Source organism: Sorex fumeus, unplaced genomic scaffold (assembly GCF_029834395.1).
Source record: "Sorex fumeus unplaced genomic scaffold, SorFum_2.1 ptg000047l, whole genome shotgun sequence".
Classification (NCBI taxonomy): Eukaryota; Metazoa; Chordata; class Mammalia; order Eulipotyphla; family Soricidae; genus Sorex; species Sorex fumeus.
In genome coordinates this window covers 3,945,285-3,958,150 of record NW_026606104.1, presented here as the reverse complement: position 1 = coordinate 3,958,150, position 12,866 = coordinate 3,945,285, and the positions used below count along the sequence as shown (strand labels likewise).

The window sequence follows — 12,866 nt, the reverse complement described above, 5'->3', positions numbered from 1 at the left end:
TTTTTTTTGGATGAGCGTCTCCCAAGTGAATCTTTAGGGTCATTCCCAGCAATACTAAGTCTAGTGCTGCTTGGGCCTTCTGTGCTAAGAACTACCATAGTGGTATGCTTGGAGAATAAGGCAATGGCAATTAAACCCACGCATATGCTTCACCCTTTTGATTTATCTTCCTGGGGCTCAAAAATATATCTTTTAGTTTGTTTTGCTTTGGGGCCACACCTACCAGTACTCAGGAGTAGGGATAGCTTCTCGGTCAATTTACCCACTGTAGGATCGCTCCTCCATATAAATATCTTTATATGTATATATTTGGTTTGGGGGCCACCACTGGTGGAACACAGGAACTATTCCTGGCTCTGTGAAATCATTCCTAGTGGTATTTGGGGGATCAGCAGGTGCTGGGGATTGTATATGGGTCTCTTGCTACCTCTCCAGCCTGAAAATGGATTTTTTTGTGTGTGAAGTTGGAGGGAGGGCTCCCTGGAGATACTCAGGAGGCCTGGGAGTGCTTACTGATGATTCTCTGCCAAATGACTGCTCTGGCTCTATGATGCTTGGGTGCCACCAGTGCTACACTCAATAATGATGTACCAGTGACTGAACTGAGGTTGGTAACACAAAGAAGTGCCTCAAACTCTATATTATTTCTGGTCCCCTAAATATGGATTTTTGTGAAAATTAGCAGTCTTCCATTAATTCTTTGACCAAAAGCTCTGACATTTATTTTCAGAAGGAAGCTGAGTATCAACACTGATTGTTTTCAGAATTCCTAGTTTGATACATCCTAGGTCAAGAAATGAGAATGCTATAACAATTATAGAAATAGGTCTTAACCAATTTATCATTGATACAAACCCCACATTGCAAGGCAAGTATACAATTATTTTCCCCTCAGCAGTGGAAAAATACATTAAGGAAAGTTACTTTCAGAGTTTTGAAAACTGGCCCAACAGCTGCAGTATTTCTAGATTCTCCTGCCTCTTTTATCCAATATCCACCCCCCCCCTTTTTTTTTGCAGGGCAGGGGAGCTGGGGGATGGTTGGGCCACAGTTGGCAGTGCTCAGGGATCAGACCCAAGCTGTCCAAATGCAAGGCAGGTACCCGGTCATAATGCAACTGCTCTGGCCCCGCTCCAACATCCTTTTACAACGGTCCTGCAACCCCAGATCAATTATTATCATTTTGGTGCCTCATAAAAGATTTTCAAGATGCCCTCGGGAATCTAACAGGTAAATAGTTCTAAGTGTGAAAGCATACTTTCTCTTTGAGAGCATCACACTCACCAAAAGAGTGGATGTTGAAGTGCGCCCAGATGATGTTGACGAAAGGGTATTCTGCTGAGTTGATAATGTGCTGAAAGGAAAAAGAGATCACCATCACAAACAGTACCCAGGTTTTGAGCTTCAAGAATGGAAATAAATACTGAAGGCAAAATATGGAACCAATAAGGTCTCAGGTTGTTAGTAAGCACAATAGCTAGCCAGGAGTAGTGAGTAAGAAGGAATAATGAAAAAAGCAAATAACACTCCTTCCTGCCTACATTTTCATAAAAATAAGGTCATACACTTACTATTGTCTCTTTAAAGCACTGAAGGGGGTGCAGTACTGCCAGCAGGTCAACCTGTACCTGCGGAGCGAGTGCATCAGCAGCTTCCTGATACCCCAAAATTACCGCTGTGCCTTTCGCAAGACCAACACAATGTAAGCTCTACTATCAGCCTTGCTGCAGAGATCTATAAATAAGTTCATGAGAAATCGAATGGCTAAGAGGTATGCGGGAGCCATATCCACAAACTAACTCCAGCTCAGTTATCCAAGCTCATTTATCAGCCTAGCTTCAAAACCCCACAAATACATCTCAAAAGAGATCAAAAGTCGCAGTTAATCTCAGACCCAGACAAGCTGAACAGACCAGGGTAAAGTGGAGGGGGACAAGTCAGCCTGGTGCCCACCCAAGCAGAGTCCCTGGTAGCCAATTGCTCCCACAATCCAAAATTGTCACCAGGTCCCCAACTGAACCCCACCATCTCAGGACGGACCTCACCAAGATAATAACCTGTTAAAAATGTGGATATGCAGGTTTTGTAACTGAAATATCCAGGCTCTCTTGGAGTTGAGATGAGCTATCTACCCCCATACTCCAGGAAGCAATGGTAGTCACCCCTGGAACCAACTCCAGCACCACCATGTAAGCTCTACTATCAGCCTTGCTGCAGAGACCCATAAATAAACCTTGAAAGAGATCAAAAGCTGCAGTTAATCTCAGACCTGCGCAAGACTGAACACACTGAGGTAAACTGGAGGAAGGGTGGATCAGCCTGGTGACCACCAAAGCAGAGCACTGCCCCCCAGCCACTTGCTTCCACAACCTAAAAGCACTGCCATATTCCCAGACAGACTCTACCGTTTCAGGACAGACCTCACTGAAATATGATCTGCTGAAAATTTGAATATGCAGGTCTTCTGACTGAAATTTCCAGGCTTTCTCAGGGTTGGGATGGGCTACCTCCCCTGACTTCCTTGTATTTCCGGAAGCCTTGACAGTCACATCCACATCCCAAAGCTAAAGTTAGGATCTATTCCAGCCTTACCTTCCTAATAAAAATACTTGAAACGCCCTGAACAAACACGATGACCTCTTAGTACCTGTACTGCAAACCACAATGCACTAAAAGAAAGGAGAGAGAGATAAAGAAAAAAAGTGTCTGCCATATAGGCAGGCTGGTGGTAGGGGGTGGGTGATGGGGATGGTATGAGGGAAACGAAATACAGGTGGTGAAAAATGTACACTGGTGGAGGAATGACTGAAACCCAATCATAAACAGCTTGGTAGTGGTCTAGCACACAGATATTCAACCAAAGAGAGAGAGAGAGAGAGAGAGAGAGAGAGAGAGAACCAAGCCAGAGAGCTACTCCACAACCTCAACTATCACCTTCACCCCAAATCACCTGCTGTGTTGTGTGGTGGTGGTATTTGGAATCTCCTCATTATGGCTCAAGCCACCCAAGGAAGATGAATGCTGATTGGTTGTCGTCAGTAAGGAAGCTGCAGATACCGTTTCACTGAGAGGGGGGATGCTAGAAGTAGAAGGTGAGTCAGATTTCACTGCAGAGCCTGTAGCACCTGGAAATGAAAGGAATTCACCCCATTAGAAGAGTGCCTCTAAGAAAACGTCCTAGGCTCCCCCAAAATACAATAGTATGTGCTAAAGAATAAGAACCTGTGGGGCCTGGAGTAATAGTACAGCAGGTAGGGAGCTTGTCTGCCTGTGGGTGACTTGGGTTCAATCCCTAGCATTCCATATGATCCTGAGCACTGCCAGGAATAACCCTTAAGTACCGCCAGGGGTAAACACTGAGCACTGCCAGTCATAAAACCCACTCCCCATCCCTAAAAAAACGAAGAGACCATTTATGTTTAGGGAGAACCTTCTTTTTATAAATCCCAGGAATTTAACAATACTAATTTTGTTTGTCTAATAAAGGGAAGCAATGGGATCTTCACTCTTTTAACACAGTGAACCTGAAATTGAGAACGGTTTGAGACAAATTAGCAAGGTAGAACCAAGTAAAACTATGTAATTTTATTTTTTTTTTGCATCGCACCTGGCAGTGCACAAGAGTTACTCCTGGCTCTGCACTCAGGAATTATTCCTGGCGGTGCTCAGGGGACCCATATCGGATGCTGGGAATCAAACCTGGGCTGACCGCGTGCAAGGCAAATGCCCTACCTGCTGTGCTATCTATACAAGAAATTTTGATCATTGAGTTAAGATTGTTTTCACTACAATATAAGAAAGACATTACAGGAGATAAGGCATTTGCTATGCATGTGCCAGGAGTCTGGGTAGATCCCTAATACCACATATGGTCTCCTGAGTATATCCAGGAGTGACTCCTGAGCACAGAAATAGGAATAGCTCCTGAGTACTGCCAGGTATGACCCCCAAACCCAACCTCCCATCAGCACCTTCCAAAATTGTATAGCTCTTAAAAGGAAAGGAAAATGTGACAACTGATAGAGTCTGGAAAATACTCACCTTCAACAGATGGCGTGGTCTGTAACTGCGTGGCCTGCACAGAACTGAAACCATTCTGCTACAAAGGAGTAAGAAACAAACAAACCCAAAGGAAAAGGAAGTTAGCACAACTTAGTTTCAGTCAAACTGTTGGAGAAACTCCGCAAGTTGACCAAATGATCAATGTAACACTTACTATCTAAAAAAACAGCAAGTTTTTAAAAACAAAAAAGAATAAAACAGTAAAAGATATACCAACCTGGTATCACATAAGAACCAGAAAGCAATTCCCAAACCGCTGAGATCCCCAAACAAAAAAATAGAAGATACCAGAAAAGTCAAAGGCCAAGTCCAGAGATCCTTGAAGGGTATATGGGAGTAAAATAGTTCAGCCAAACTACACACTCTGCTGGCTGCACCTGACACTCCCTCTCACTGCTGGCATACAAGGAGAGGTCTACTGATATGCACTCAAAGTCTAGCAATCTGATTTTCCAAGAGAGATAATGGGGGAATAATTCTACTTAAAACAATGAGCTTGGGGCTGGAGCGATAGCACAGCGGGGAGGACATTTGCCTTGCATGCAGCCAACCCAGGTTCAATCCCTAGTATCCCATGTGGTCCCCCGAGCACTGCCAGGAGTAATTCCTGAGTGCAGAGCTGGGATTAACTCCTGAGCATCGCCAGGTATGACCCAAAAAGCAAAAATAAACAAAACAAAACAAACCAATGAGCTTATAATTCAAAAGAGTTTTCTGGGTCTAAATCTTCAGGCTTGCTGAAAGTTACTTTTTATTTAAGTTTTTTTTGGTCACACCCGGTGATGCACAGGGGGCCATGTGGGATGCTGGGGATCGAACCCGGGTCGACCGCGTGCAAGGCAAATGCCCTACCTGCTTTGCTATTGCTCCAGCCCTAACTTTTTATATTTTACCAAACACAGAATGTTTTTAGTTTTTCAAATCAGCATTTATTTTTTTTAAACTTTTTGGGTCATACCCAGCAATGCTCAGATGTCACTCCTGGCTCTGCACTCAGGAACCACTCCTGGCAGTGCTTGGGGGACCATATGGGATGCCAGGGATCAAACCCGGGTTGGCCGCGTGCAAGGCAAACGCTCTACCCGCTGTGCTATCGCTCCGGCCCCTCAAATCAGCACTTCTAAGGTTTCTTAGCACCATTTGTGAAGAAGTAAAATGGACTAGAGAAAGTCTAGAATTAAGGCACTTGCCTTGCATACAAGAGCTGTGTAGTATTCCTGAGTAGAGCCAGAAATAGCCACTGGCTGGAGTTCAAACTTACTGTCCCCTACACCTCCAAATAAATAAACAAGGGCCCCTGAAGCCACTAACCTTTGCCTGAGTCAGGTCCTTTTGGGGTGATGAAGAGATAGAGCTGGGGTACCGCCGAGTCTGTGTGGATCTCTGTTCATATAGAGGGCCCTGAGCATTACTTTGGGAGGTATAAGTTGTCGATTGAATTGGGCCACTCTGATAACCGGACTCCTGACTCTGGTTAGATGAAATTGTGGATGAAGATTCACTGTGACAAAAGAAGAGAAAATATTAGAAAATGGAATAGACCAGATCCACTAGTACTAAGGATTTGCTGAGCATCCATCAGAGGTAAAAATTTTTCATCAATAATTCAAAAGAAACTCCAAGTTTTTTAGTTTGTTTTTTTAGGCTACTTACTCTGGTAGCGCTTGGGGGACAATATGTGGAGCTGAGGATGGAATCTGGGTCGGTTATGTGCAAGGCATATGCCCCAACTGCTATACTGTTTCTCCAGCTTGAAAGCCACCCTAAATGCTGTACTATTGCTCCAGCTCAAAAGTTATTTAGAGACACAGTAGGAATGTCCACAGCATACAGAGCAGTCAGAGCTCTGAATTTAAGTAAGAGTTTGAAAGCATTTTTTAAAATAAGCATGAGCAATTCTCCTTTATTTATTTTGCTCTTTGAGTCACACCCGGCATTGCACAGGGGTTACTCCTGGCTCATGTACTCAGGAATTACTCCTGGTGGTGCTCGCGGGACCATATGGGATGCTGGGAATCGAACCTGGGTCGGACGTGTGCCAGGCAAACACCCTACCCGCTGTGCTATCGCTCCAGCCCTTTTGAAAGCATTCTTGAGTCAGAGAAATAGTAAACACCTGAACAGAGCTAGAAAAAGCACAAATACTGGCCAGGTGTGGCCACCCCTTAAAAAAAATAAAGAAAAAATTTCATAGGGGCCAGAGAAATGGTCCAGCAGGTTAGGTACTAGGTGTTTTATCTGTTTTTGAGTCACACCAGGCAATGCTCAGGGGTTACTCCTGGCTCTGCATTTAGATAATCCTGGTGGTACTCAGGGGACCATGTGGCATACCAGGAATCATCAAATCCAGGTTGGCCACTTACAAGACAAGAGCCATACCAATGTACTACTTCTCCTACCCCTAAGTGCAGGTTTTTGCATGTGGGAGTCTAGGTTCAATTCTTAGTACCATAGTCCTCAGAGCACCAGATGGGTGTGGCCCCAACAAATCGGGGGGGGGGGGGAAAATTCTTGGGTCAGAGACAGAATAACAGACAGGGCACTTGCCTTGCATGCAGCTGACCCAGGTTCAATCCCTGGCATCCCACATGATCCCCCAAGTATCACCAGGAGTAATTCCTGAGTGCAGAGCCAGGAGTAAAGCCTGATCATCACTGTGTGCGGCCCAAAACAAAACAAAACCAAAAAAATCAAAGTTTTTATTTCTCAATATTCTTCTATAGGAAGTAAACGTAGACTAAAAGTTAACGAAAAGATTTACTTTAATACATCAAGTTATTTATAAGCAAGGAAGAGAATCACCTATTCACTCGATTCACTCAGATTCTGAGTTCTGGGGCTGGAGCAATGGCACAGAAGGTACGGCGTTTGCCTTGCACACGGCCGACCAGGGTTGATTCCCAGCATCCCATATGGTCCCCCCCCACTTCCGCCCCCAGCACCACCAGGAGTAATTCCTGAGTATATAAGCCAGGAGTAACCCCTATGCATCGCCGGATGTGACCCAAAAAGCAAAAAATAAATAAATAAATAAAAGAGAGAGAGATAGAGTTCTAAGATCATCCCTAAAATTTTAATAGAATTAAAATTATAGGTAGAAATCTGAGACGGCTTTAAAAAACATTCATATGCAATTTTGATAACTGTCACACAATAATGACAGGCTAGTTATAAACAACCACATTTTTTTTTTTAAACAACCACATTTTAACAAAGTATGTGTTAGGTCATGTCCGGCGATTCTCAGGAGCTACTTCTAGCTCTGTGTTCAGGGGACCATGTGCAGCAACAGGATCAAATCGGGGCCGGTGCTGAAGAAAGCATGGTGCGTAAGGGACATGCTTTGAACATGGTTGGCCTGGATTTATTCCTAGGCACTGTTTAAAGTCAGTAGAGCATTGTCATTGTCAGGGATCAATCTCTGAGCATGGCCAGGTGTGGTCCCCAAATCAAAACTAAACAAAGCGAGGCTAGAGCCATAGCACAGCAGGTAGGGTGTTTGCCTTGCACACGGCCAACCTGGGTTCAATTCCCAGCATCCCAGATAGTCCCCTGAGCACCGCCAGGAGTGAGTCCTGAGCGCAAAGCCAGGAGTAACCCCTGAACATCGCCGGGAGTGAACCCCCCCCCACACACAAAAAAAAAAGAGACAAGGAAAGGATAAAGAATGATCTCTCTCATATGTGTTACTTCAAGATACACAACAAAGGAGTAGAAAAGGACCAAAAAAAATGTAACTGGAGAACTGACCTGCACAACAGAATTGGGGGAGGAGAACCAAAAGAAAGGGAGGAGAGCTGGGGTTCTTCAGGGAGAGAAGTGGGTACATTGGTGTGGTAGAGTGGTACTGGAATTATGTACATGAAAAACCATTATAAACCACAGAATCTCTAGCAATAAAATAAGATTAAAAAGCCAACCAGGGCTGGGCCAAAGTGGCCATACTCAAGGCTGTATTTTCAGACCTTACCTCTACATTTTAAAATTTGACTAAGAGTGATAGTACAGTGGGCAGGGCGTTTGCCTTACATGCAGCCGACTTGCCAAATGGCCCCCTAAGCACCAGGAGGAGTAATTCCTAAGTGCACCGCATGGGTAACACCTCAGCATTGCTGAGTGTGACCCCCACCACCTCCCAAAAAGAAGAAAACAGCCTAGTCACCTGAAATTCCTTGAGGATTCTCTTTTGCTTAAGAAGGCCCTCCCTGGATTAGGGACATAGGTCAAAGGGCTACATTATAGGTCTGGCATGAACAAGGCTCTTGAGTATGATCCTCAGCACCACATGGTCCCTGAACACCACCACATGTGACCCTGCTGGTTCCCAGCACTGTTGGGGTCACTGCTGGGCTGAGACTAACAACATAAATGGGTCAAATGTCACCAGGAGTAGCCCTCAAAGACCCGAGTATTGCTTGGGAGCTTCCCAACTTGAGGCAAAAATAAATAAATGGAGCCAGCCCATTCAGACAATTATCAGAGGAGGTAGGAGGGCTTTTACTAGAAAGTATTCTTTTTTGTAATATACCAATGCTATCTTCTTCCCCGTAGTTACAACCTCCAAAATGTACAAAGTCTCACACTGAAGTAAAAAACGTAGTAATGGCACAAATCACTGTCAGAAGTGCTATACATACATCTCTAAGAAGCAGCTTGAACATTCTAGGAGTACTCAACAGATACCTGCTTAGGTTCACAGATAATCCTAGAAAAAAAATCTTTTAATACTCAAGAAAATGCTACAATTGGCTACTTTTACCTTACTCAAGAGGCTTGGCCTCTCCAGAGTTCTCTGTATAAGCAAGAGATAGAAATAGTGGTAAAAGCTTAATAAAAGAAGTCTTTTCACAGAGGTTTCTTCTACCTGGCCGTGCTGGTATAGAGGCTACTTGGAGCCTGGCTTGAAGAGGCGCTCGTGGTGGGGGTGGACTCATAATCAGAAAGGACAGGCTCTGACCCAAACTGCAATGCCCCAAACTGCAGGTTTAGCCCTGAGATATCTGCTGAGCCAGGCATCTCCACAGCCAGAGCAGGAATCTGTAAAGAGAAAGAAAGTTATGATTTACTGCAACATGACTGGACTAAAAACTTCTGCTTCTAATTTCAAAACTGTCCCAAAATCCCAAATCCCAAACCCACCTTAACATGAAGAGTATTATCTAAATGTTCAAGTACCTTAGAAGTCAAGGAAGCTTTTTTCTTTTGCTGTTTCAGTTTTTGCTGAGCTGGCTGAGGGCTGGAGGATTGGTTGTCTGAAGACCCAGGAGACATTTGTGGAGCCGTGGTGGATTTACTTGGCAGAGGAGAAGAAGGAGGTGGAGGTGCAGCTGCAGATGTAGTCACAGCAGGTGGCTTCTCCTGAAGGAACACCTCCATCATGGTTGAAGATGGGGTGAAAGCCTGGCGCTTTGTAAATGGGCTATGAACTGCTGAGTCATTTGAGTTTTTCAAATCTGCACAAGAAAAAACACAATGCATCCTGAGGGCAGATGTACCTGTGAACCTTAAGAAGATGTTTCTGTAATTTATAGTAAATAAAACCCTTGATAAATCACAATCTCATTTAAAATAGTCTGTAAAGGCTAAAATTCATTTTTTATAAAATCACAATCAATGGATCATACTTTATGACATAGGGCCTAATCAATCAATGCTATCACATTCCCTAAAACAGCAATGTAAGAATTGTACGGTCCTAAAATTGTAGGGTCCTACAGTATATGGCCTGGAATGCCCCAAGCATACATGAACCTTTCCAAAGGCACTACACTTTTGAACACGGGAGTGAAATCTCCAGAGAATCTAAAATAACCCCAGATTAACAGAAGACTTCAACTATGTAAAAAGCTAAATCTGATGACGGAAATATAGCCATAACTTTTGTTGTTTCCTAGCTTTGCGAACTATGCCAATATGATTACAGAAAATCAGCCAATTAGTTGCACATCTCACCACTTCACGACTCTAGCCACAACTTCTACCAACCTGACAATAACGCTTCAAAGTTTTAAAATTTCAAGTCATTTTATTGGGGCTGGAGAGACAATAATGCTTGTCTTCACATGCCCAACCCAGGTTTGATCCCTAGCATATGGTTCCCCAAGCACCGCCAGTAGGAATTCTTGAGTGCAGAGCTAGGACTTACCTCTGAGCATCATCAATGTGTTCTTGCCCTACCATGCCCCTCAAAATTTTTTTCATGTCACTTTACAGCTTTCTTACCATACTGCACCAGCGATGGGGATTGTGTGGTGGAGCCCATGTCCCAAGAGGAGGTGGTGGTGGTTCCAGATTGAGAATGCTGAGCTGCCAACTGGGCCAGGGCCTGAGCAGTCTTGAATTGCTCCAAGAATTGGGAGCCTGTGGTGCTGCCACCTTTAGCTTCACCAACATCACCAAATCCTTTCCCTAACATGCTCACCTGCAGATAAAGAGATGGGATAAATTTATAGCCAGAAAGTTTGTCAGCTACACAAGGTGAGTCAGAACAGATCAGACAAGCAGAGATAATACTAGATGGAGTATAAAGCAGATTCACTACAGCAAAAGCTCTGGAATTTAGATGGCCATGGTTCAAATCCTAGGTAACTTGGGAAAATACTAGCGATTGTAGAAGTACATCATGGGCCAGATGATAATAATGGGTAGGGCATTTGTCCTGCAAATGGCGGACTCAGGTTAAATTCCTGTCATCCCACATGGTCCCCTGAACACCACCAGGAGTAATCCCTGAGCATCACTGGGTGTGCCGCCCTCCACCCCCCAAAAGTTGTTTCTCCTTTAAACATTGTTTTCTAGTTTTCCTGTTCCACCAGTTGGTTCCCTGTTCTTGTGCTAATGATCCTGAATTTAGTTTTTATCTGTGGTCCCACTGGGGACCACATAGTGATCCTGGTTTGAAAACTGTTGGTCAAAATTACAAGACTTTTTCCTTAAAATTTCATTCGCAGGGGTTGAAGCGATAGCACAGCGGGTAGGGCATTTGCCTTGCACGCAGCCGACCCAGGTTCGATTCTCAGAATCCCATATGGTTCTGCACCGCTGGATGTGACCCAAAATGAAAAAAAAAATTTATTTGCTGTAAATAATAGTTGTTCCCCAATTATGCACAACATAAGTAAGTAAAAAGTAAAGGCCCTCCCGTTGATCATCGATTTGCTCGAGTGGGCCCAGTAACGTCTCCATTGAAGACTTTGTTGTTACTGTGTCTGGCACATCGAATACTCTCGGTAGCTTGCCGGGCTCTCCGAGAGGGGCGGAGGAATCGAACTCGGGTCGGCCATGTTGGCTGCATGCAAGGCAGATGCCCTACCCGCTGTGCTATCGCTCCAGCCCTACACACCATAAGAACATTGAGTAATTTTGTTTGTTTCTAGGCCACATCCTCAGGGCTTACTCCTGGCTCTACACTCAGGAATCACTCCTGCATCTCTCCCCAGTTTACCCACCCCCCTGCTTTTTTTTGCTTTGAGCTGTTAGTTCCCTGCACATTTGTAAACAGTAGTTCTCACTTGGCAGTTATATACTGCAGTTCAGGCATTTGTATGTTATCTGTCTGAAATATGGCCAGAAATCACTTGCAGTACCAGGGATCATGGAAAGTAAATGGCCAGGATCACAAGCTCCATGAAGCAGCACTGGGAATTGAACTCTCAACCTTATGTTTGTTTGCCCAAGGCAAGCATTCTGTATCACTGAACTAATCCTCCAGGCGCATCACCCACCTTCTTCCCTTTCACCTTTCATATATTGCAGAGTATGAATAAAAATCTATTTTAAAACAACAGTTAAAAATTGATAACTCAGGGACTGGAGCGATAGCACAGCGGGTAGGGCATTTGCCTTGCATGCAGACGACCCGGGTTCGAATTCCAGCATCCCATGTGGTCCCCCGAGCACAACCAGGAGTAATTCCTGAGTGCATGAGCCAGGAGTAACCCCTGTGCATTGCTGGGTGTGACCCAAAAAGAAAAAAAAAAAAAGAAAAAAAAAGATAATTGAGGTTTGCCAAGCATTTCGATTATTGGTTTTCGAGTCACACCCAGCAGTGCTCAGGGCTTACACCTGACTCTGCACTCAGGAATCACTTCTGGTGGGCTCAAGGGACCATATAAGAAGACTGCCACAGATCAAACCAGAGTCAACCCCATGGTAGGTTAAGCTCCTTATTACTCTTTGTACTACCTCTCTGGCCCCGCTCGGCACTTTTATAGTTAAAATAATTACTAAAAGGCTGAGAAATAATACAGGAATATGGGCATATGCCTCACACAGGGAGAACCCTGGTTCTAACCACAATACTACGTATAAACCTGAACAAAGAGCCAGTAGTACTTATCTTGAGTACTTACCATCAGATGTGGTTAAAAAAAAAAAAAAAGCCAAAAAATCCCCCCCCAAAACAAACAAAAAACCACTATACTATATGCACCACACAGACTCTTATGACTAGAGTATACCTCTACCAAAACCCAAACAGATCAAGAAAAGTGGAAAGGAAAAATAAAACAAAACAGGGGCCAGAGTGTTCAAAGGGCTGAGGGCACAATTGGCATGAAGGATGCTTAGGTTAAGTCCTTGACATTCCTTAATTCCCACCCCACAAGCATAGAATAGAGAGTAGCCGTAACTTCCTCCATGTATGGCCCAGAAAACAGGAAAAGAAAAATGTAATTTTTAGAATTTACTGATTATAGTGATGACTGGTCCTTACATTATCTTAATTATTCAGTTTAAATATTTATTTAGCTTAAATATTTCCTAGCCAATTTTTTAATGTTCTGAATTAAGAACATATTATTAAT

At 43.9% G+C, this 12,866-nt stretch overlaps 1 protein-coding gene across 17 annotated transcripts in view; it reads right to left on the bottom strand.

Moving 5' to 3' along the window:
• The window catches only part of UBAP2L (ubiquitin associated protein 2 like), a 52,134-nt gene that overhangs the window by 14,647 nt on the left and 24,621 nt on the right, over positions 1-12,866 (bottom strand). For 11 of the 17 annotated variants that reach the window (XM_056122603.1, XM_056122608.1, XM_056122610.1 and 8 more), the window contains 7 exons: positions 10,285-10,483; positions 9,238-9,515; positions 8,927-9,099; positions 5,374-5,563; positions 4,042-4,096; positions 2,951-3,125; positions 1,285-1,354 (listed from right to left, as the gene is read on the bottom strand). In XM_056122603.1, the coding sequence (XP_055978578.1) occupies positions 1,285-1,354; positions 2,951-3,125; positions 4,042-4,096; positions 5,374-5,563; positions 8,927-9,099; positions 9,238-9,515; positions 10,285-10,483 (1,140 nt within the window). Of the gene's footprint in view, positions 1-1,284; positions 1,355-2,950; positions 3,126-4,041; positions 4,100-5,373; positions 5,564-8,926; positions 9,100-9,237; positions 9,516-10,284; positions 10,484-12,866 lie in introns of all 17 variants that reach the window. The other 6 variants (XM_056122602.1, XM_056122601.1, XM_056122607.1 and 3 more) reach the window with 1 other exon arrangement.